Source organism: Dipodomys merriami, unplaced genomic scaffold, assembly GCF_024711535.1.
Source record: "Dipodomys merriami isolate MVZ:Mamm:240054 unplaced genomic scaffold, mDipMer1.0.p SCAF_1, whole genome shotgun sequence".
Classification (NCBI taxonomy): domain Eukaryota; kingdom Metazoa; phylum Chordata; class Mammalia; order Rodentia; family Heteromyidae; genus Dipodomys; species Dipodomys merriami.
In genome coordinates, this window is record NW_027202270.1 from 131,132,196 (window position 1) to 131,155,575 (window position 23,380).

Sequence of the window (23,380 nt, forward strand, 5' to 3'; positions counted from 1 at the left end):
GCCCCACGACCGGACCCCCCCCCCAAAAAAAAAAAAGTAGAACAGACTCTCCAACCTCTCACTCAGTCAGGCTGATAGAATGAGGGAGCAGAGCTTAGAAGGACTCCTTGCAGTTAGGGATAGGCTGGGGACTTGGGAACATAACACTCACCCTATGAAGTTAGATTGTGACATCTTTGGAGCAGGAAGAAATGCACATTCTTGTAATCCTAGCACTTGGGAGAAAGAGGCAAGAGAATCAGAAGTTTGAGGCCAGCTTGGACTATATAGCAAGACCCTATCTCAAAAAAAATAATTAAAAATAGATTTAAAAACAAAAAAAAAAAACCCTCGTTGGCTGTGCATGAAAAACTCTTTATCCAAGGCTGAGGAGCCCTCAAAACACATGCTCTCTCTCTCTCTCTCTCTCTCTCTCTCTCTCTCTCTCTCTCTCTCTCTCTCTAATAGAAGCTAGACTCTGGTGGTTCACACCCGTTATCCTAGCTACACAGGAGACTGAGATCTGACCGATAGTATGTGGATATACAAATGAGGTGCCTCTTCAACTGCCCTAGAAGATAACATAGGTCAGGGTTGGATAATGGGGAAGGTATTTCTATAATTCCTTAGAAAGGTATTCTACTAATATTTGGGATGCAGGTGCAGGAAGCTATAGGCTCCATTCCCTAACTGACTTCCTAGGAAAGGTAAGGCCAATAAGTAGTGTTATGCCAATGAGAAATGATGTTGAAGACTTGTCAGGACATATTCCTTTATCTATAATTCTTTTTTTACTTTTATTTTTATTTTTTTATTTATTATCATACAGAGAATGAATCAGGTACCTGAATCAGGTGATAAGTAATGAATTCAATTCTTTTTGAACCATGTCTCCCCTTTTGTTGCTCTCTGCCAGATTTTCCCTCCGGTGCCCACCCACAAGATATTCATTTCATTTTCAGTGTTGTATGATGTTGAAGACCTCTCAGGGCATATTCCTTTATCTATAATTCTTAAGATCAGAGTTCAGAAAATACCCGGTCTGATCCCAAACCACTTCTTCTAACCCTATCCTGAGAACTACAGAAAGAATGAGCCTCTATTGGTTGCTTAAAGAGAGCATCATCAAATTTGATAATAACTGCTTATTCTTTGGCAGTTACTGTGTTGTAACTGGTCCTTACATTACCTTGTCTTATCCTTTTAAAGATCCCATAAAACAGATCTTATCACCTTCATCTTCAGATGAGGAAACTGGGGCCCATAGACAACCTTATTGAGTAATTTGCTCAAAGTCCTAAAGCTTTAAGAACTGCATATAGAGATTTCTTAACCTAAGGTTCATGCTCCAAACAAAGGAGCAGATACTTATTTTCACAGTCATCGGTAACAGGAAAGAACAATGGAGGGTATGCTGAACTAAAGTCATTATTGACCAATTGAGGTGATAGCAGAGCCAGGATTCCAGCCAAGGTGACTCCTCTTGTGCATGTTTTGAAGGCCAGGAAGAGGAATTTAGACTTGCTGCAGAAAAGAAAGGAAACTATTTAAAAAATCTTTTTATACAAGTAGCTTAATATCGGTCCTCTCATTGGAGTAGTATGTACCAGAATGGCGTCAGGGAGACAGCTAAGAGTTCCTCAACTTCTCTTCTTATAACCATGTGGTAACTGTTAGACATGGCTCTTAAGCAGACAGTCTTGGACTCAAATTCTGTCTCCACTACTTACTAGTATTCACAGATCATTCATTCATTCATTCAACAAATAAATGGTGGCTACTGTTTATGTGCTAGGAGATGGCAAATGAGATAGCCAAGTTTCTACTCTTTGTAGAACTTTCATTCTGGTAGAAGAAGCAGAGCATGCACAAGATAAACAGAAAAAAGGAAAAGACAACAAAAGCAGCAGCAGCAACAACACAATCTTTTGTTTTATTTCTTGGAGTTAATTTCATAAAGTATTATTTTGGGGGGGGGGTCCGGTCGTGGGGCCTGAACTCTGGGCCTGGGCGCTGTCCCTAAGCTCTTCAGCTCAAGGCTAGTGCTCTACCACTTGAGCCACAGCGTCACTTCCGGCTTTTTTTCTTTTTGCTTATGTGGTGCTGAGGAATCGAACCTAGGGCCTCATGCATGCAAGGCAAGCGCTCTACCACTGAGCCACCTTCCCAGCCCCTAAAGCATTATTTCATATGATCATATGCGCATGGCTATTGAGCCTTTGTGATCCACTCCTAAGAATATCCTCCTTAGGTCTCACTGTGTGATTGTCTAGAGACCTGTATAATTTATCATGTCCTGGTATAATTTTTAGGGGGTGCACAGAAAAGGTGAGACAAAGGGTGAGCAAATACAGCAGTGGTCCTTATTAGACAGTATGTGGAAAATGAACTATACTACTTGTGAGTGGGAACAGGAGGGAAAAACTGGGAGAGAGCAAGGGAAGGGGTGACATGGTCCATAAAGACATGTACTCATTACCTGACTTATGTAACTATAACCCTTCTGTATATTACCTCTACAATAACGACAAAAATATTTTTAAAAGATAAACAGATAAATAAGATTGAAAATGAAACAGAGTAATGGTATGTAGAATTGCTGGAGGGCCATTCCGATTGGGCATATAAGGAAGTAGCATGGAAATGAGGCATTTCCAAAGAAACTAGTTGTAAGGAGAAGGCAAGTTCCTTCAACTAGTACAAAGGCCCTGAAATAGGAATGAAGTCTATGCACTTAGGCAAGGAGGAAGAAGGCAAATCTAGCTAGGGTAGAGTGGATGGAGTAAGAATGGTAGAAGATGCTTTGGGAGACAAACAAGGTTGAGCTTTGCAGTTGTGATCAGCAGCAATTGTCTGTGGGTCTGTAGCCAATGGCAGCACCCAGGGACTTTTTAGCAATGCACATTCTCAGGTCTCAGGGAGGTCTGCTGAGTTAGGAACTTGGCATTCTGGGCTTATTAAGCCTTCAACTTCCTGACAAGTACAAGGAGCCACAGAGAACTGGCCACTCTCTATCTAAGTCACTTTCAAAAACCAATGTACCCTTCAACCATTCTCTCCCTAATGTCTAAAAATAGAGAACCCGCGGGAAATCTAGCCCATGATAGATACATCATGCGCAGACACGTGGGAGCTAGACTCTGCAGAGAGCAGGTACTTCCTCTAGTGAGGAAGAGGAACCAATGGAAAATGGAGGAAGCCATGGAGAAATAGGCTGTAAGGCTGGGACAGACATCTGATTCTGAAAGATTTAGGGATTAGCACTGGAGGGTGAATCAGAAACCCTGCTTCCATTAGCTCTGATTTTTTAAACCTGCCATTAAGACATCCCTAGGTGTGAGTGCTGAGTTCTCTGGTGTTCCCTTGTGCCCTACTGCCTCACCCTCAACTTGGTCCTGGATCTATTACTCCCTAGTCTCGACACGCCAGCTTCTGTGTGAGCTACCAAAGCTTCCAACCTTTAGATATAAGGGAAATAAGATTTTCACTCTTCACCCTTGTAAAAATCTTGGCTTTTGCTTTTAGACTCTACGTCTCTAGAACTTTCGCTGTTGCACTCCTTCCACAATCAGTAGACTCTGTCAAATTAGCACTATCTTGATTGTCTCAAGAGAACAACAGCTACCTGGCTTCTCTAACTGAGATGGGACTGGAGTATACCCTCAGCCTGCAACCCTGTGATCATTGGGGCCCCATTTTGTCCCTAGGTAGGGCCAAACTAAATCCACCATTTGACTAGGAGAAAAAGAGAAGAATCCTGAATTAGAACAGATTATATAGAAGGTTCACAGATGGAAATTTCCGACAACCCCTTGGGGACAACACAACCACAGTGGCTGACAGGCAATCTTTATGCTAAGCTGTCATCCAGAGCCACTGCTGGCCACTGTCCTACACATTCCTGTACTCTCATGGGCCTTTGTGTACATGGAGCCTACAGACACGGTGCAATGCTAGTTCTTCCTTGTTTAATCCTGACCATGTTCAGTCAAGAAAACTTCTATAGAATCACCTAGTATTCTGTGCAGTTACATCTTTAACTGAATGATTTTCTCTGCCCAATGCAGGCACTGGATTTGCTACTTACTGGGAGCTCTAGAAATTACCCAGCAGAAATAGGGATTTTGTGAATACTCAAGTGGACAGATATTTAAGGTGAAAGACAAGGAGTTTTTGATTCACTTTGACTTAGGTCCTGTGGAGACAGCTCTTCTATTTTCCTAATTATTAGAAGCTTTATCTTGGGCTTGAAATTTCCTGTCTACACATTACAAACATCTCTTTTCTGTTTGGATCAAAATCATTCTTTAAAAATGAGATCCCCAGCAGAGAAAGAAAGCCAGAAAGAGAAATTTCAACATCTCCAGAGCCATGAATCTGATAACCAGCCACTTGTTCCCTTCACTGCTGGGAGCAGACACACTGTTAAATAAATTATTTCATAGATTATTCCCACTGCCTTTCCAGGAAGCTGATTTATCAATTTCAGGGCACAGTGGCCATTTATTCCTAGACCACTGATGCTTTTATTCTTTCCTTCTTGACTTAGAAGAGAAAGTGAATGGGAGCTGTGAATCTCTTTGTCTTTCCCCACCCCATTTGCTTGGGTGAATCAGGACAAATTAAGGAGACTGGACATTTTATTCTAGTTTTATGTCTTCAAGAAGGCATAATTCTCCTTCTAATCATGGTATAATTTCCTAATTCTCAACCCCTCAATCCCCATTCACATGCATGTTCTATCAGGAATATGATGCTTTTACCATCATGGAATAGCAAGGAGAGATCCCGTGTGTGTGTGTACACACACACACACACACACACACACACACACACACACACTCTTTAAAAAAACTTTCTTGGTAACCATAAGAAATACACAAATTGGGGGGCCTTCTTTAGGTTGGTTGTATATTCAAGATGTATTTGAGCTGCCTGAGGAATGTGAATAAGCTATTTCCTTCCATAGAGACACTCAGCCTCCTAAAAGTTAACATCACTCCCTGCCTCATGGAAATTTCACATAAGCAAGCAAAGGGGAGCAATAAAAGGGTTGTCAGAGGATCAAACTCAGGGCCCAACACGTACTAACTGTAACTGAGTTGTATCCTGAGTCTCTGAAGGAATATTTTCTGTATGTATAATACCTGTATCCCACCACAGGACTATAAGCTCCATGAGAGCAGGAAACAGTAAAGCAAACAATGAATGGGTAAGGGGTAGATGAATGAAAGAATCAGAAGCAATGTAGGCATTTCAGAGACCCATTCCCAGAGCTGAGATAAACACTGAAAAGAAAACAAAGAAGATGGAGGAAAGACCTTCTGAGCTCCTGAAATACTTGGCTCAAAAGGCAAGATAATTACACAGCCAGGAAATGAATGTATCAGGCAGTACATGTAAGAAGCTGAGCCTAGACTTTGTGTGCAGAAGCATCCCTCCTCTCCCCTAACCCTGGCCTGCAGGGTATCTTGGCTCTATGCTAATGATGCAAGGGCAATCTGGCTAGGAGGAGAGCACAGCAGGCATCCCAGACTCCCAGGATGGCTTACACTCCTGATGTCATAGCCAGATTAAACCCATCACTCCCTTGAAGCCACCATGTTTGTGCTCCCCAGAAAACACATGCTGTCTCTCTCACTGGTCAGACCAGTTGAAGACGTCATTCAGGACTCTGATTAAATATTCTTTCCTGTGGAAAAGCTCTATGGATCTCATTATTCTAGGCCATGTACTTCCCCAGCCCTGCTTTTGTTCCATCATTGTACTTATCAGACTTCACAATAATTACTTGATTAATTATCTGCCTTCCCATAACACAGAAGACTCTTTAAGGGCAGGAACTATGTCTTTTTTCTTTGATAATTATGCCTGGCACATATTAGGTGCTTAATAAGTATTCATTGAATGAAAGGAATGGATGAATAGGTACATGGATTGATGGATGGCTAGAGGAAGAAAAAAAGGAAGGAAGGAAGGAAGGAAGGCTTCCAAGTTGAGGAAAGAGATAATGTATTTAAGATATAACAAGGGTAACTGGGGTGTAGTTTGTTGGATAATTTGTAGACATGCATGGATGGGTGGATGGGTGAAAATTACAGAGAATTACCAATTCCTGGATGAAAGATTAAGTCTTCACCTTCTAAGAAAGGAATGAAAATATATGATTTAAAATCTGTTCTTCCCAATATAGTTTTCCTGCAGCCTTAAAAAAAAGAGGTACCTACTTTAAAGGGCTATTTTCTAAGTTAGAAATTTCCTCATTTCATCTTGACATTTGAGGAATAGAGTGAGTGGCCCCTTTGTGGTGGAGACACCACTTTGCATCTGACCACTCCTATAGCCTAAGCCTGTGGTCACATAGTTACATCACATACCCTTTTCTCTGCAGCCAAAGCAATAAGCTCTTCAGACTCTAGGAAAGTACACTCTCTCCCTCTCCCCACCTCCTCACTCACACAGTTTACAGCTACTTTTTGGTGATGGGAATCAAACAAAGGGCCTTCAGCATGCTAAGCATAAGCTATAGCATTGAGCTCCAGCTCCAGCCCAGAAAGCAGACAAGCAGGAGAGCAGAACTGTCAATCATGAGCTCTGGTGCTCAGTATGAATGCAGACATCCTGGAGCAGAGGAGTATCAAGTCCCCAGCACTGTGAGCATACACTTATGGCCTTGTCTCACAGTTAAGTCCTAATTGTCAGTAGAGACAAAGTGTTCTTACAGTTTGCCTAGGGGAAGTCATATCCTCCTAGGTTTTCTCTGATCAGCTCAGCTAGTCGTAGGTACAGGGAAGCTGCAGGCAGCAGCAGAGGGCTCAGGGGATCCAGGATAAGCAAGACAACAATGGAGATCCTGTCATTCTTCCCCATCCACTTCTGGACACCCTTCCCTCCCATCCTCCAAACTGAAGGACATTTTCCAATGAGACCCATCCATCTACCTCAGCTCATCGGTTCAGGCATGTGTTTAGAACAATGGAGCAGTCAACAGTCTGCCTATCAGAGCTGATGGTCACAGTGGTGAAAACTGTGCATTGCACGAGCTTCTCGAGTGATGGCTAAAATCTAGCCCATGCTCTATACACCAAACCCTGCATCACAGCACAGTGCCAGAAAACAGAACACTATTCTTGCCAGACTATGTATCTTCAGGACTAAATTCTTGTTCTACTTTACACAAAAAGCCTTTCTGTCAGGACAAAGTATTCTGATTACAAAATAGATGCAGCAAGTTGGTTCCAAGAGATCATCTGGCTCAGTTCTTGCCTCCATAAAATCATTAAGCTTGTCCTATTGGTAGTGTGTGTGGCTGAGTAACAAATCCCCAGGAAGTTAGAGGCTTAGAGAAATACCCAGTGCTATCTCACAGTTCTGTACAGAGAAGACTAGATAGGCTTGACTAGGCCTCAACTCAAAGTCTCCCAGGATTGAAATCACAGTGTTGGCCAGGCTGGAATCTTAATCTGGAGATTCATGGGATTGATCAGCTTCCAAGTCCGGTTGGTGTTGGTAGAATCCAGTTGCTGGTGGCTGTAGGTCTGATCCCCATCTCATTGATGATGGTCATCTGGGACCACTCTTGCTGCCTATGTTTCTTGTAGCAGAAAGCCTTCCCATCTTCAAACTAAAAGCAACATGTTGAATCCCTCTCCTGCTTCACCTCCTTCTAAGTTCCCCTTTTTCTTTGGCTTATATAATTAGATCACCATCACCTGGATAATGTCCCTATTTTCAGTTGCCTATGCCATGTCATTTGCCAGCCTGTGGAAGCCAATGGGATTCACATCAGCATGTTGGCAGGTTCCAAAGATTTAGACCAAGCATCTCTGGGGGAGCCTTTCAGAAATTCTTACTGCCACACCTTTCCTATAGTCTCTTAAAAGATGATGTCTTTCTCATTCACCGATAACCTCTCTAAGCCATTTTTCCAGAGGCTGTTTTGAGTAAGTACATTCATGCCACAAGTCATCAAATACTCATCCACTTGGAGCAAACTTTCCAAATGGGTCAATAATTCACAAATCCATCTACCTTTCCCATTGTAACCTCTTTCAAACATTTGGGCCAAGTCTGACCCTGTCAGTGGTATGCTGGAAGAGGCTCCTGGCAAGTCCCTGGAGCTGACTCTTATATGTGTGGAAATTTTGTAGATTGTTTCTTGTTGACTGCACTGTGAGTCTTTTCACTGTGGCAAGCAGATGCTCTGAAATAGGACTTGTCCTCTCTACCCCCACCCCAGATTGCTAGTTATCATCACACCACCGGATGACCCCTTTAGAGGTCATTTGCTTGACCTCTGGCAGTATGAGGAACTTTTGAACCTAGTTCTTCAGGTGTGGTCATCTTCTTATTGTTTAATGCTTCTTAATGTTTAATGTGACCACTCCCCCTCGTTAGCCAGCACTCAAACCCAGCTCCCTGAGACTTCCCACCAATGGGAAGTTGTCCTGCCACATCCAATGCCCTTTAGAATAGGTGCTGTTTCCCTGGGGAGCTATCTTCCCCACTGCATCTACATTTGAGATCCAAGACATATTATCAGAGTCAAAAGCCCAGTCCTGTTATTTTCCTGACTATGATCTTGTGCAATTCTAAACTCCTCTGGTCCCACAGGACGTCATCTCTAGGGATGGAGACGAAAATAGCAACTACCGCATGAGTGATAGTGAAAATTAAATAAGAAATCAAATGCAAAGAGAATAGTATCTTACCAGGCCTACATCTAACTCATGAGTTTGTTGGGAGGATTAAATTACTTAATCCTTATAATAATTAACTTAATTCTAAGTAAATTAGTTAGAACTATGCCCAGAACAAGGTAAGCACTATGTGGATGTGACTAAATCAATCAGAAATGTAGTCTTTGTACTCCTCCTCACCATAGTCACTCTATGCTGGGGTACTACCTCAACCAAAACGTAATGTCAGCATGTGCCCAATTTCTCCAGTCTTTGGCTGAAATGTTAGGCTTTGACTCCAATCTCTAGCCCCTGACTGACAGAAACAGCTGATTCTCTTCCTCTAAGGTGTTTGTTGTTGTTCTTGTTCATTTTATGAGACAGAATTTGACTGGGTAGCCCAGGCCAGCCTGGAATTCACAGAGATCCTCCTGAGCCTCAGCCTCCAGAATGCTGGGATTGCAAGTGTACAACACTATGCCTGGCTCTTCTGCTAGGTTTTTAATACACTCAGAAAGACAAGTTCCCTGGTTCCCTGTCCCATGGACTTTACTTGTGATTGGAGACAGAGAGACAGTAAACAAGTAACTAACAGACTCACTTCAGGCTGTGATTTGTGCATTGAAGGGAACAGAGAAATGTGCTGGACCATGGGGACGTCCTTGATCCAAGGAGGCTGGAAGGCCTCCCCTAAGCGGTGATGGGGAGGAGACCCAAAGGATGAGGCCTGAGTGAAGAGCATCGCAGGCAGAGGTAGCAGTAAGGAGAGGGATGCGTGGGAAAGAGCCTGATTTGAGGAGCAGGAAGCCCAGTGAGTCTGGAAGACAGGAAGAGGAGTATGTGATATCTAAGGTCTGAAGTCAACACGCATGGCTCCTGAAAACTCCTGTGGGCCATTGCAAGGGCTTCTGGTTTATTCCAACTGCATGGGTGTGATAGAACCTGGATGGCATTTATTTTTGGAAGGGCAGAGAGTCTCTCTATACAGCCAACACTGGCCTCAAACGTTCTGTTGAACTTTCCTTAGCCTCCTGAGTGCTAAGATTACAAGCAAGCCCTGCCATGCCTGACTGGACTGCATTTTTAATCCATTAACACTGACTGTAATGTGGAGGAGGGGCTGAAGGAAGGGAGGAAAGGCAGGGACAGGAAAGTCTCAGGAGGCTGCAGCAGTCTAAGGGAGAGGTGGTACTTTGATCTTGAGGGAAAAGTAACGGTCAAGGTGTTAATGGCAGGGCAGAGGCTGAGGTGGAAGGATGAAGCAATGAGGGAATCTAGGGGGGGATATCAGATTTGGGGCTCGGGTCATTTGGCAGCCATTGACTAAAATGGGAATAGGTTTGGGAATAGGTGTGGAAAGAGAACTCAAAACCAGATTGGTGGCTCTTCTAAATTTAAATGTTCTTGTGGCTTTGCATGTGAATTGAGAAGTGAGAAATGTCTCGGTTTTCAAGAGCTGGAAGAGAATCCTCTAGTCCAGTCACCGTAGCACCTTAAGCCTTCTCCACAAATGATCTCAGTTGGGGAACCCCATGTTCCTCTTCCTCTCACCCCACCCTTCAGCAGTTGCTTTCCAACCAGCAAACTCGAATTCCTCTTGATGTGACTTACTGCCAGTCCTCACTTCTCTTCAACTCAACTGAGATGCCAGGGGCATCTCTGTTCACTAAACAAAGCAAGCATGAGCCCTACTGTGTGGTGCCACGCACATTCTGTCCCGCCCCCAGCTCATCACTGACAGATGCAGAGAGTGAGTTTTGAGAGAATGTGAGGGGATGCTCTCTGTGGCTCCTCTTAGTACACCAATTCCCTCTAATAACCCCCCGGGAATCAAGCATCCTGCTTTATCCAGCCTTCTCTTGCTTGACCTGACTGCTAGTTCCCTGTACTAGTTATTGATTTTCCCTTATTTTCTGGTTTAATGGCTAGAGATGACAAGAGTCTCTTCCATATTACTCTAAAACTGTGGTCATTATCACTCTCAGTAATAATAGTTGCTATTTATTCAACACTTCCTCCCAAGTGCTTCCCATGTGTGGTTCATTTAAGAATGCTGTGAAGGCATTGGTATCGTCCCATTTTATACATGAGACTGGGGGAGGGTTTTTAGCGAATCTCAAGGCCACCCAGATAGCAAAGGATCAAGGAGAGATTTCAACACAAGTCATCAGATTCCCCCACCGCCCAGGAAGGAAGGCTGTAGTGCCCTGGCTTTTGTGTTTCCCAGACCTGCTTCCAGTGGGGGCTAGCCAGGTTTTAAAGTGAGTGGGGTGGGTATAGAGAGATGATGAGTCTTGGTCCGTATAAGCAGTTGGTACAGGGACAGGACATATTAGTAACTGCCATTACATTCATTTTAGAAGCGATGCAACCAGGCCTGGTTCTGTGAGATTGTTAGGGTAGACTACAGAGGCACTGGAACCACCCAGCCCCAGTGCTGAAGGTGACTTGCAGAAGTTCAGGAGAGCAGAGAATCTGTCCCAAATTACAGTGTAAATATATTGCTTCAAAAGAAAAAAAAAAAAAGAGCTAAGCCAAGTGCCAGTGGCTCACATCTGTAATCTTACCTACTGAGGAGCTGAGGTCTGAGGATTGGGGTTCAAAGCCAGCCCAGGCAAGAAAGTCCCTGAGACTCTTACTTCCAATTACTCACAGAAAAAAGCAGGAAGTAAAGCTGTGGCTCACATGTTAGAGTGCCAGCCTTGAACAAAAAGGAGCTCAGAGTCACCACCCAGGCCTCGAGTTCAAACTCCAGGACTGGCAAAAAAAAAAAAAAAAAGAGCTGAAGATGAAGGCATGTAAGCAAAGATCCAGCCTCAGGTGGCAGTCTGGAAGCGGAGATATGCGTGGGCGCAGGCAGGGATCCTGGGGGACCTCTTCATCTCCACTGCTCCCTGCCACTCCAGCAGCAGTGCCTCACACTCTGCAGAAAGCTCTCATCCGCAACATCTAGGGAGAGACCCAACTCTATCTGGTTTCAAAGCATCTCTCAATGGAGAAAAGGAAAAGGAGAAGGAGAAGGAGAAGGAGAAGGAGAAGGAGAAGGAGAAGGAGAAGGAGAAGAAGAAGAAGAAGAAGAAGAAGAAGAAGAAGAAGAAGAAGAAGAAGAAGAAGAAGAAGAAGAAGAAGAAGAAGAAGAAGAAGAAGGACAACAACAGGAAGAAGGGTTTATATTCACATTTACAAATCAGTATTCTTTCACATACAAAGCAGTCTAATTGTGGAGATTATTGTGGGGCTTAGAAGAGAGAAAATATGTTCTCACTAGTGCAACCCCAGGGCAACCAGATAACTGCAGAAGCGTGTTTATAGACAGTCTCTTTGAGGCTTCCTGTGACTGGTGTGAGTTGTTTTTCTTTGTTTTTCTCTCCTCCTGTCTCTTCTCCAGGAGTTGAACCCTCCTAGTTCTGGAGATTGTCACTGGCATACAGAAAGGAAGAAATGATATTTCTGGGTGAGATTCTCACACCCTATTTGTCCCTCCGTTCTGGCTCTTACTATTATGTAAACATTTAAGTCAACATCAGCTGATTTTGAAAATTAAAAAAAACCTCTTTCTCGTCCAAACAATAAGAGGGCTAAGGAAGCAAAGCTCATTGCCTAAACCTTTATCTCTATGTAGTAGTCCTCCTCATGAACAGTTTTAGAGGAGACTACAGGGAGAGGCAGGGAGGAGAAGGTAAAAGAAATTGCCTGGAAAAGGCAGATACTACCAAAACACAGGCTATGGAAATGTCAAAGTAAACCCCATTAATATGTACAATTAATATGCACTAGTAATTGTAATTTTAAAGTGGGGAAAAACACTTTCAGTTAACTACAGTCAGCCAGTCAGAAAATATTAAATGGAAACGTCCAGAAATACAATGTGTAAGTTGTAAATGTCTTTTATTATAGCAAATTGTTATAATTATTCTATTTTATTATTATGTGTATCTCTCATTGTGCCTAACTTTATCATAGCTATGTATAGGGCCGGGAGGGGGGAAGTCATAGCATATACCAGGCCTTAGTACTGTCTATGGTTTTAGTGTCCAAGAAGCTCTTGGAACATATCTCCAGAAAACAGGGGGGATTGTCTTATTTATTTGATTGCTCTCATAACTGTCCTGGGATGGTGTAAGCATTATTCATTCTTTTTATATAATTGTTAAATTATTTGTCCAAGATCACAAAGCCTATGTAGACCTAGAACCTAGAGCCTTTGGCTGTATAGCCCAATTTCTCTCCAGCTTTCAGGTATGGTCATGCCATCAAGCCACATGAAGTCCTAGAAGAGCCCACTGAGGCTGAAGAGGAGTCTGGGCAGCGCTCTTCCCTACGCCTGTGATTTGAGGGTAGACTTGGACCTTTCTGAATCTCTTTCTGTTTTATTTTTCTGTTTGTTTTTTCTTCTTCTCCTGTTTCTTCTCCTGGCTGGCTCACCCCACTCTGCTCTTTGTTTATGATACTTATTTTTTCCATCCACAGCAAAACAATTCACATCAAGGTAATTGGTGATGAGGCGTATGAGAAAAACAAGAATTACTTCATTGAGATGATGGGCCCCCGCATGGTGGATATGAGTATTCAGAAAGGTGTAGTACCCTGTCCTCCACACTAACATTAACATTCTTCTTTTCTCTTGTTTCTTTCTTTCTTTCTTTCTTTCTCAAAATCTCTTCCTCTTGCCTTCCACCTTTCTGATTGATTCCCTTGTTTCTTCTTCTCACTCTGTTTTTCACCTCTCCCTCTCTTCTCTCCTCTCTGTGCTCCTCAATCTGTCCTAACACCGGCCAACCTGTCACATGGTAAATAGAAGAGGAATGCTCAAGAACCAATAAAAAATTCTCTGGGATAAAGAGAGAGAGAGAGAGAAAGACAGAGAGAGAGAGAGAGAGAGAGAGAGAGAGAGAGAGAGAGAGAGAGAGAGAGAGAGAGAGAGAGAGAGAGAGAGAGAGAGAGAGAGAATGAATGAGAGAGAGAAAGCACCCTGAGAATATCATACATGAAACTCTCAGCTTCTCCTGAATGGCTTTGCACAGGGGAAAGAGAATGGTCAGATATCACCTGGCAAGAGATAGCACTAGAGGGAAAGAGGCTCTCAGCACAGATTCCCACGGAGCAGCTATTCTTAAGGCTAAGCTTATTGCTCCAGGAAGTTGGAGAATCAATGTATATGGACTGTGGTTCATCCTACTTCCCAAAATAGCCCTCTGGAGCTATCTTATCTGTCACACTCCTAATATCAAAGCTTATTTCTTTCCCTGAGCTGAAAGTATAGGCTTACATTCCAGATGTTAGTCAAAGACCTGCCTGCCTTCTTCTACTTTCCCTTTTAAGAACAGCTAGGGGGAGAGACAGAGAGATAGAAAAGGCTGGGAAAATGGGAGAGAGAACTCTGATCTGGGTGGAGGCTTCCCCGGCACGAACACAGCACTTTTCAGGGTAAAAGTCACTTCAGAGTTAATTGACCTCACATATCCCAAAGTCTCCACTACACAAGTTGGAGAATTTGTTCCTGGATAACCATTGTGTGGAGAGGGAGCTGCCAATTCCTTGCCCAGATGTCATCATATCCCTGTAGGCCAGACTGATGGGTGCAGAGTCTCAGCCCCATCCCTCACTAGAGTCCCTGCTGCATATACCAGACTCATATCTTGTACACAGCCCATGGCCCCAAATTTAGCACCAAGAGAGAAATGTCCTCACAAATGCTCAACTATCAGTGTTCTCTCTTTCCACTGAGAAGGATATGAAAAGATATTCCACAAAGGATGCCAAAAGCAACCAAAATGTACTTACACACACACACACACACACACACACACACACACACACAAACACACACACAAACACACATACACACAGAGTGTACAGTGAGTCCTGTGTACCACAAATCAGGTCAAATCAGTTTGCTATTTTGCTGGCAGCAAAGCAAAGCATGTCTTCCTACTGTCATAAAAATCTCAGAGGATCTGAAGATACATAGTCCCTCATTCATTCACTCTTTGCCCTTTAACAGCATTTAGAGCCCAGACCCTCCTTCTGTTCCTCTACTACCACCCCCCAAATAGAATGGCAATTCCAGCTGGCTCATTAATGGGACTCCCTTGCTCACACTGGAGCTCCAGAAAGGCCCAGGAGAAGCCACACAAAACCAGGCTCACATCCCACTCTCAAACCAGTTCTTGGAGGGGACTAACTTCCAAATAAAATTGTTCCCTGGTGGCTTATTTATAAAAAGACTTTATGCTATCTTAAGATACCCAGAGATGAGAAGAAACTTTCAACCCCTTAAAATCCAATCCCAGATTAATCAGCACAGAAGAGGTCAGCCCAGGAATATAGCATCCCTTTCCAACAGGGAAAGGCAGGGTAAGGGATTCCTGTATCCTACTTAGCTATTTTGGTTCCCACTACTCACTAGGAGATTAAAAAAAAATGAGAAGGGTAATAGAACTTGCCTCACTTTCTCTACCCCTTTCTCTCTCTCTCTCCCACCCCTCCTTCTCTAATTTCCCTTCCTTATAAGTACTTTCATTTGAAAGCTTTACCAGGCTCATGTGAGAAGTGGACACAGCTACAAAGAAAGGGCAAGGTCCTGGATTCCATGGATATATTGCCTGTTGTGAAAGGGCTCCAGGTCATTTCTAGTGGGCAGGTCATTTACCTATTGGCCAAAGAAGTGCCAACTGTTACCATGTGACACCCGGAATGTGCTGCCCAACTCATTTCCTACTAACCTTGGCAGGATCTAAAACCACTCCTCCCCACCATCACCCAATCACCCAGATCTTCCTTTATTCCCTTCCTATCCTCCTTTCCTTTGCCCACCTGTCCTTGGCTCCTGGTTCCTTTCCCCTCTCACCCCTAAGAACGATTATGACCAAGGAGACAAGAAAAGCTAAGGCTATTTTTTTTTAAAACATGAGAACAACATAATCCACCATAGTCCTGTCACAGAGCACCGTGGTGGGCCGGGGCTGCATGTGCCGAGTGATGGGGGATGGTTGTAAAGGCTGTACTCCAGGTGATCCATCAACCTGCCCACCCAGTCGACACATTCTCTCTCTCTCTTGTTGTCCCTACAGGAAAACCATAAGGGTTAAAATAGTAGATGAGGAGGAATACGAAAGGCAAGAGAATTTCTTCATTGCCCTTGGTGAACCGAAATGGATGGAACGTGGAATATCAGGTGTGAGATTCTTTAAAAACAAAACAATAACAAAAAGAAAGAAAAACGTTCAGCAAACTGGAAAACAAATATTAAAAAACCAAAAGCAACTCTATTTTTCTTTCTCTCCCTCTCCCCTCTCTTTCCTTTTCCTCCTTTCAACCAACAGACATTTAAAAAAGTCTTTTCCCTCCTATATTCTCGCTCTCACCCTGTTTCGGTGTCATCTCTGCCTTCTTAGTCATAATTTAGTTCCAAATTCCTCCTTTCCCGCCTTCTGGGCAGCACTGCAGCCTCAACTCTTCATTTCCCTAATGAGTTACTTCCTGTCAGACACTACAATTATCCAGTTACCCAATTGCCACTGTTTTCCCTACCCTCCACCCCCATACTGTAGCCTGTAAATGTGAAACTTCCTCGGTGGGGAGGAGAAAATAAAAGAAAGGAACGTGACATCTTGCATGCCTTGCCTCTACCCTGCCCTGGTCCTGCAACCACTCACTCTTCTAGTAGAGATTCAATATGGGAAGGGAGGGCCAGGGCTGGGGGCTGGGGCCCATAGTGTCATGATGCTCTGATTGTTTCCTGCTGCATTCCTCAACCTGAATGCTTGGCAGGCTATTTGCTTGTAGAGTGGCCCATAGGCCCTCTATCCTTCGTGGAGGTAAGTGCATGACGTAGTTATTTCCCAGTTGAGTGTTGAGTCGACAGACCATGGCATGAGGTGTTAACACCAAGAGTCAGAGGCCATAGCTTCTAAGAGCAAGAGAGCTGGCTCCAAAGGTAGTCCTGAAGCCAGAAATCCTGAGCCAATCTTCTTCTGCCTGGCTTCTTATCTTCCCTCTTCTACGAGTTTTTTTTTTTTTTAGTCCTTTTTCAGACCACTTTAAGATAATGCCACCTCTGCATTAGAAAGTCTGCAAGAGGAAGGGAATTTCCAATGGAAGGGACTCTGAAATAGGATGGTGGTGCTGCTGATCTTTGAGAGACAGCTATTGAAGATGGCTGATAGATGGTTCATGGACCACCTGCTGTTGTTTGGCATCTGCAAGTGAGGATATTGCTCACATCCCAAGATACTAGAGTATCTCACACTAGAGCAGTGGGCCCTCCTCTTCTTTCCTCAGTAACTGCCATGGGTCCATCCCAATGGGTTCATCTCAACACCTGCCATGGGTTCATCCCTCAAAGCCGTTTGGTGTTGTGACCAGGGTATAGATGTAAGGATATAAGGAAAGATTTTTGTTTTTGTTTTTGTTTTGTTTCCTCTCAGAGAAAATGATTGATAGTCACCACCAGTGTAAAAGTGCTAGAGAAACAGATATGGTAGTGAGTAAGAATGCCTTTGGGGAGGGACCAAGAAAAGGGCCTTCAGGCTATCCTTCAGGAGAGATATACTTGCAAAGAATGGAGCAGTGAAATCCACTTGTTTGCCCAAAAGGAGTGGTCAGTCTGCAACTACTTCATAGTTGCATGATGGGGAGCAGCAAACAGCCAATAAGCTAAGAGGATTAGCAACAACACTTCCAAAGCTCCTTTACAGGTCTCTCAGACTTGATTGGCCATCAACTTCATCTACTGGGTTCTGTCTATGGATATTTTCTGCACCACTGGTTTGGACACATCTGTCCATGTGGTGCTCTAGAGGAAGAATTCCTCTCCATCTGCATTGCCTTCTTCTTCACCAAATATGATGTTGCCATCAACCTGACTACTGGAGAATGCCAGAAGAGGGTCTCTTATGCTGTTGCTTCTCACATTGTATGCCAGCCAATAATCCAGTTCTTGTCACCAGTAATATTCTCAGAAGTTTCCTCCATACCTTCCCTACTTCATTCCTACCTCTCTTGTGCATGTACCCCCACATCTTCAGGATTGGTTGGAAACATACACTACCCAAGGCTGTTGGAAACTACAGTTACCAATGTCTACAATTCCCAACTACTTAGGTGCAGATGAAAGCTTCATAAAGGGTGGTATAAGGCACTGGAGGGAAGGCGGAGACTCCAAATAGGAGGAAGGATTTGGAGGTCCATTTATACCTTTATTCTACCAACAAAGGAGCTATTCTTTTCTGCCTCCCCTAAGACCTCCTACCAATAGCAAGACATAGAGTGGGTTAAAATAAGCCTTGTGCTCTTCAAGAAACTTGACCTTGCCAGGTTCCAGTGGTTCATGCCTGTAATCTTAACTACTCAGGGGGCTGAAACTGGAGGATCACAGTTTGAAGTTAGCCTAGGCAGGAAAGTCCATGAGACTTTTATCTCCAATTAACCATCAAAAAGCCCCATGTGGAGCTGTGGTTCAACTGGTGGAGTGCTAACCTTGAGCAAAAAAAGCTCAGGGATAACCTTAGGCCCTGAATTCAAGCCCCAGGACCAGCACAAGAAAAAAAAGAAAAAATAAGTAAAAGAAAGGAAAGAAACCCGACTAAATGGAAATGGCTGTGGTTACTCCCCATGTGAGGGCACCTTCCTATTTGTACTGGATTCTCTGCCTAAGGAGATTGCAGCAAATTTCTAGGGGAGGTTAGACCCAGGGAATGGAGTATGTGAGAAGACAAAGATTTCAGCAAGCCTGTGTGGAAGATGCCCAGATGGAACCTGCCAATAAGAAAACGTTCACTCATCCAACCTCCTGCTCTATAGTCTGGGGGAGGGGGAGTAATTTTCAGTTTCTTCAGTTCTTCTCAGATACTGGCATTGGACTATAGGGTGAAAGGTCATAAACCCTAATTGTCTAGACTCCGAATCAAATGAAAACCATTATTGATTTGCAGAATTCCCTGCTGTTCTCAGATTGAGAGACGGTATAGTGGAAATTGCTTTTCATTATCACTGCTATATAGGAGCGTCTTAGGCATTCAGAATGATGTAGACGCTGCATGGTCAAAATGACAATTGCATGCTTTTTTTAAAAAAAAGCACAGGATTTGAAATAGGAGACTCTTCTGAGTAAACAAAACAGATTTCAGACGTGTTATTAAAAGCTCTAGACAATCTGGGGTGAGAGATAAATGGAAGAATAAGTAGGAAACACATTGCCTTGGAGTGGAGCAGGTCCTAAATGTAAACTTCTGAGAACACCAAGTACCATCAAGGTTGTTGGGCCTGAGCTACATCACTGGAAGAATCAGACAGGAAAGGAAAATACTGCCCTCCACTAATAGAACCTGTTTTTTCCTCTTCTTTCCATACCCAGGGACTCACCTTGAGAAGTGCCCCCAAAGGCTTCTAATGATTCACAGAGATCTATTCTTTCCTGCTTGTCCCTGGAGTGGCTAGGCAGAAATAAATGACTCTCATTTGACCCTGGGGATCAGTACAGGGGAAAGTTCAGCTCCAGTTTCTCACATCAGCAGCAGCAGCAAGAAAAACACCCTGAAGGCATCATGTCACTCAAAGTTGGCCTTCCTGGATCTCACAGACATGTCTGTGAGCACTCAGTGGGAAGTCTCAGATTCATAGAGACATGGTGTAGCTGAGTACAATAATATGTGGAAGTCTCCCACCTTCAGTGCAACTTGAGGGCCAGGAGCAGTTTATTCCATGCAGACCCATGGAAGAAGCAGAATAAATAATCTCTCTTGGAAAATCATCTCAATGTAGTAAGCCGATCCCTTAGCCTATTACTTCCTTGATATAGATGAGAAAAGTCAACTACCATCCATCTGATTATATACCATGCAGATTCTAAGTCTTCAGTGATTGTAAATATGGAATGATGGATCCCAGGTCTGAGTTGCATTCATAGGGATGACTAGAAGTAACAATTGACAGAACTCCCACACACATACACACATATTTCTTTCTCATCAATCTCCATTAGTCGCCAGCTGTACCAAGGGTATGTGGCAGAATGTTTCCCAACTTCTATCTGACAAGTGCCAAGGAATAAAGGATGCACCACAACACCATCAAGATGAAGCATGGTGTGTCACAAGATTGGTCTTTTTTTTTAAATGTTGGAGCCTTGAAGTCTAAGGAAGTTTAGCATAAGTACAAATTAAATGCCTAAGCAGTGCCTGAATATGTCTTTGACTCCGTTTCTCAAGCCACATGGGAAACTTGTATTCGTCATCTCGCATCTATGTCTGATAGTCTCTCTGTTTCAGAATATCTGGATCATTGTCTTCTCTTTCTGAAACAAAAACCCACATAGAGATAGAGAATCTAGGTGAGATCTATGGAAAAGGCAATTGCCCAAATAGATAGCAAACAACCAAGCTTGATAGAACACTACAAGGTACAGGGACTTTGATAGTTGTAAGTGGTACAACATGAGAGAAGCCCATGGCTCTCACCTCCAGGAAATCACTATTTAAAAAAAAAAAAAGACAAACCATTTCTAGGAAGCATTTTATAGGACTTATCTTTTCACTAGGTCATTCTTTTAGGATAGAATCAAAATTTTGGCCAACATAGTAGCTCAGGTGTCATTTGTAGCCATGAAAAGCTTAGTGGGCCCTGGGAAATGTAGCATGATCTGATTGTGAGGTTAGAGGTAGGAGTCTAAGTGTAGACAGACACGGTTTCACTCTGGTACCATTCAAACTCATTCAAACATCGAAAGCCCCAAGTTCCTATTCAAACCCTATGGTCATACTTAATCACTGTGGTGATTAAGACAGTTTTCATGATAACTGGACTCTCACTCCTTTTTCCAGTGGATCACAAATCAGTTTATCTCCCTCTCACCTGGTCTCCCTGTCCTCACTCCTCCATTTCCGAAATTTTCAAGTTGGAGGGAAATGTGGGAATAACTCTCTTTTAACTGCTCTGCAGCCTTTCCAGCTGCCCATGCCTCTTGCTGCTGCTATTGCTGCGCATGCTCCAAAATGCTGCCTTGTGCATGTATTCCTGAGCCCTCACCTACTAAACTCACTGCTTTCCTTACTTGGCCAGAACAAAGCTTGGGAATACTTTCAAGATGGAACCTTAATACTCTTTCCTTTTCTTTTTTCCCCTTGTCTGGTATCCACTTACAAACAGCGCTCCTGTTATCTCCAGGTAAGAGGTATCTTCCTCCTCTTTTCTACTTCTTGCCAAGGCTATTATTTGGTTTCAGATCAATGGCCATTGATTTGTTTAATAAGAACAGCAGGCTCTTGTTAACCTGACAAGTTCTCCTAAGGACTGGAAGACTTATCTCCCTATATGAAGTAATTGTAAGGAAGTACACTATTTCCTGAGCATCATTTCTATCAGTGGATGTGGGTACATGCATAGCTCATTCTCTCTGGGACTAGAAAGAAAAATGAAACTTACCAAAAGATGGTGGTACATCTCTTATGTCTTGATTCATCTGCACCTCTGGTTGCTGGGAAAGAGATGGAGAAAGTCTAACCAGAAATCTTCCAATAGAATTGTAATGAGATATTGCAAAAGAACATACTTGATCCCAGGTGACCTAAGGGAAATGATCAAGAGCTGCTATGAGAACATGAAAAGCAATTTTTTAAGTAATTTGGAATTTTACTGATCCTGGAAAGTTTCTAACTTATCACAGCTAACATCTAAATAGCTAAGATTTTGGTTCTTTTTTTTTTCATTGTATGTTATGACCAAGAAGAGGGATAGGGCCAAAAATAGAGATTTGGGGGCCTTTATTTTGGAGAGATTCTTGCGTAGAACTAGGTTCTACATAGGACATACAGCTACTTTGTTGGTAAGTTTATATGCATAGAAACTAGTCAGGCATCTCCCCAGATCTGGCAAATAATAACTCTTGGTACAGGGAAAGCAGGCTCTGCGATATCACTCCAGTATGTTCAAAAGAACATCTTACATTCCATCAGTTCTTTGAACATAGTAAAAGTGTAAGGTCATTTCAAAGGCAAACTATCTTACAGAGTTTATTGGTATTCAGGCTATACCCTAAGATTAGGAAGAGGCGATGTAAACAGGAAAGTCATTTACCTTCTTATAGCCTTAAACAAAATAATGTAGGACATTTCTCCATTTTTCTTTTGTGAAGAAAATTACTTCAGCTTCCTTGTCGTGCTGATTCCTATGTATACCAGCAGATTAAGATCTATCCCTAACCCTGTTCTTCATTCTTCCCTCAAGGTTTTGATCTTATAACGTCGTTTTTTCCCCACTCTACTTCTTCTCTACTTATCCTCTTGTATGTGAAAATAATCCTCTTGTATGTGAAAAATATCTGTTCATATGTAAGATAATTAGGTTTTTGTTCCACTTCATTCATATATATATACATATATATACACATATATATATATATACATATATATGATTGTGACTTAATTTAAGCTTCATTATATTTGTAACATACTTTCAAATACCAATGGAAGCTAAAATGACATTGTTTTTACATCTTTAAATATGTACATCTTTAAGCCTTTAAATAAAGACTTTAAATCCCCTGGAAATTTCAAATCTTTATTTTGATTTTCTGGGGGAAAAGGCCAACATGATTAATAACATTTGGTAGTAAAAGACAGAGAGTATGCTAATCCTGAGCTACTCTACCAGTACAGGGGACTTGGAGTGAGAGTCTTAGTCACATACCCCCACTTCTTTTTGAAGATACCTGCTAAGCATTCATAACCCATTCACTGTCTGACCTAAGAAGCGCATGTTCTTCCAGTACTTGTCCAATCTTCTACCATACTCATATTCTACCTGTCTTTCCTTCTTCCACATCTGTCTCTGGAACTGAGAGTTTGATTAGCCAGTGTCCAAATCAAGATCACCTGTCCTTTATACCAAGATCACAAGTCCTCGGCACTTGAAATTCTAAGAAGCTACATAAATAAGTTATAAGAATTATTAAAGGGGCTGGGAAGGTGGCTCAGTGGTAGAGTGCTTGCCTTGCATGCTCGAGGCATGGGTTTGATTCCTCAGCACCACATAAGCAAAAAGAAAAAAACCGGAAGTGGCGCTGTGGCTCAAGTGGTAGAGCGCTAGCCTTGAGCTGAAGAGCTGAGGGACAGCGCCCAGGCCCAGAGTTCAGGCCCCACGACCAGACCCCCCCCAAAAAAAGAATTATTAAAGTTTTCTTGTTCCATTAGAGGTTTCTATATCATTCAATCTGGAAGCCGTTTATTTAGAAGACCTTAATTAGGCTTTAAGTTCAAGACTTAACATTCTGTCAAGAAATTTAAAGCAATGATCATTACAAAAGTAGGAAAAGGCAGGAATTACTTTCCAGACACTGAATCAGAATTTACATAAAGGTATATGTCCCAAATCAGTTAACAGATATATTCAGAGTACCTGTGGGGCTGTAGATATCCAAAGACAGAGGAGTAGTTATTTGCCAATGAGACTTTTGAGGAAAGGTAGATGGAAAAAACTGTCACCACAGGGGTGGGCAGGTCAGCAGGTTGATCAATAATCTGCCAGATAGATATACTGCTAGATTGATAGCTAGACAAGAGGTTAGACAGGTACATTTATATGTCACTGGAGAGCTCATTATATTGGTATAAACTTCCTGTGGCACATGTAAAAGATGATATGGGGGATTCTGGGGGGGGGTAATAGAAAAATACTGTCACTTCTAAGATAGGCAGTATGATATGGTGCCTAAAGCTACAGGCCGA

The 23,380-nt window shown here is 42.8% G+C and overlaps 1 protein-coding gene across 4 annotated transcripts in view; it reads left to right on the plus strand.

Annotated features, from left to right (window-relative positions):
• Slc8a3 (solute carrier family 8 member A3) overlaps nucleotides 1-23,380 on the plus strand; it is a 144,731-nt gene that overhangs the window by 111,529 nt on the left and 9,822 nt on the right. For 3 of the 4 annotated variants that reach the window (XM_070031177.1, XM_070031168.1, XM_070031186.1), the window contains exons 3-4: nucleotides 15,731-15,834; nucleotides 20,805-20,822. In XM_070031177.1, coding sequence (XP_069887278.1) covers nucleotides 15,731-15,834; nucleotides 20,805-20,822 — 122 coding nt within the window. The remainder of the gene's footprint in view (nucleotides 1-15,730; nucleotides 15,835-20,804; nucleotides 20,823-23,380) is intronic. The other variant, XM_070031195.1, reaches the window with a different exon arrangement.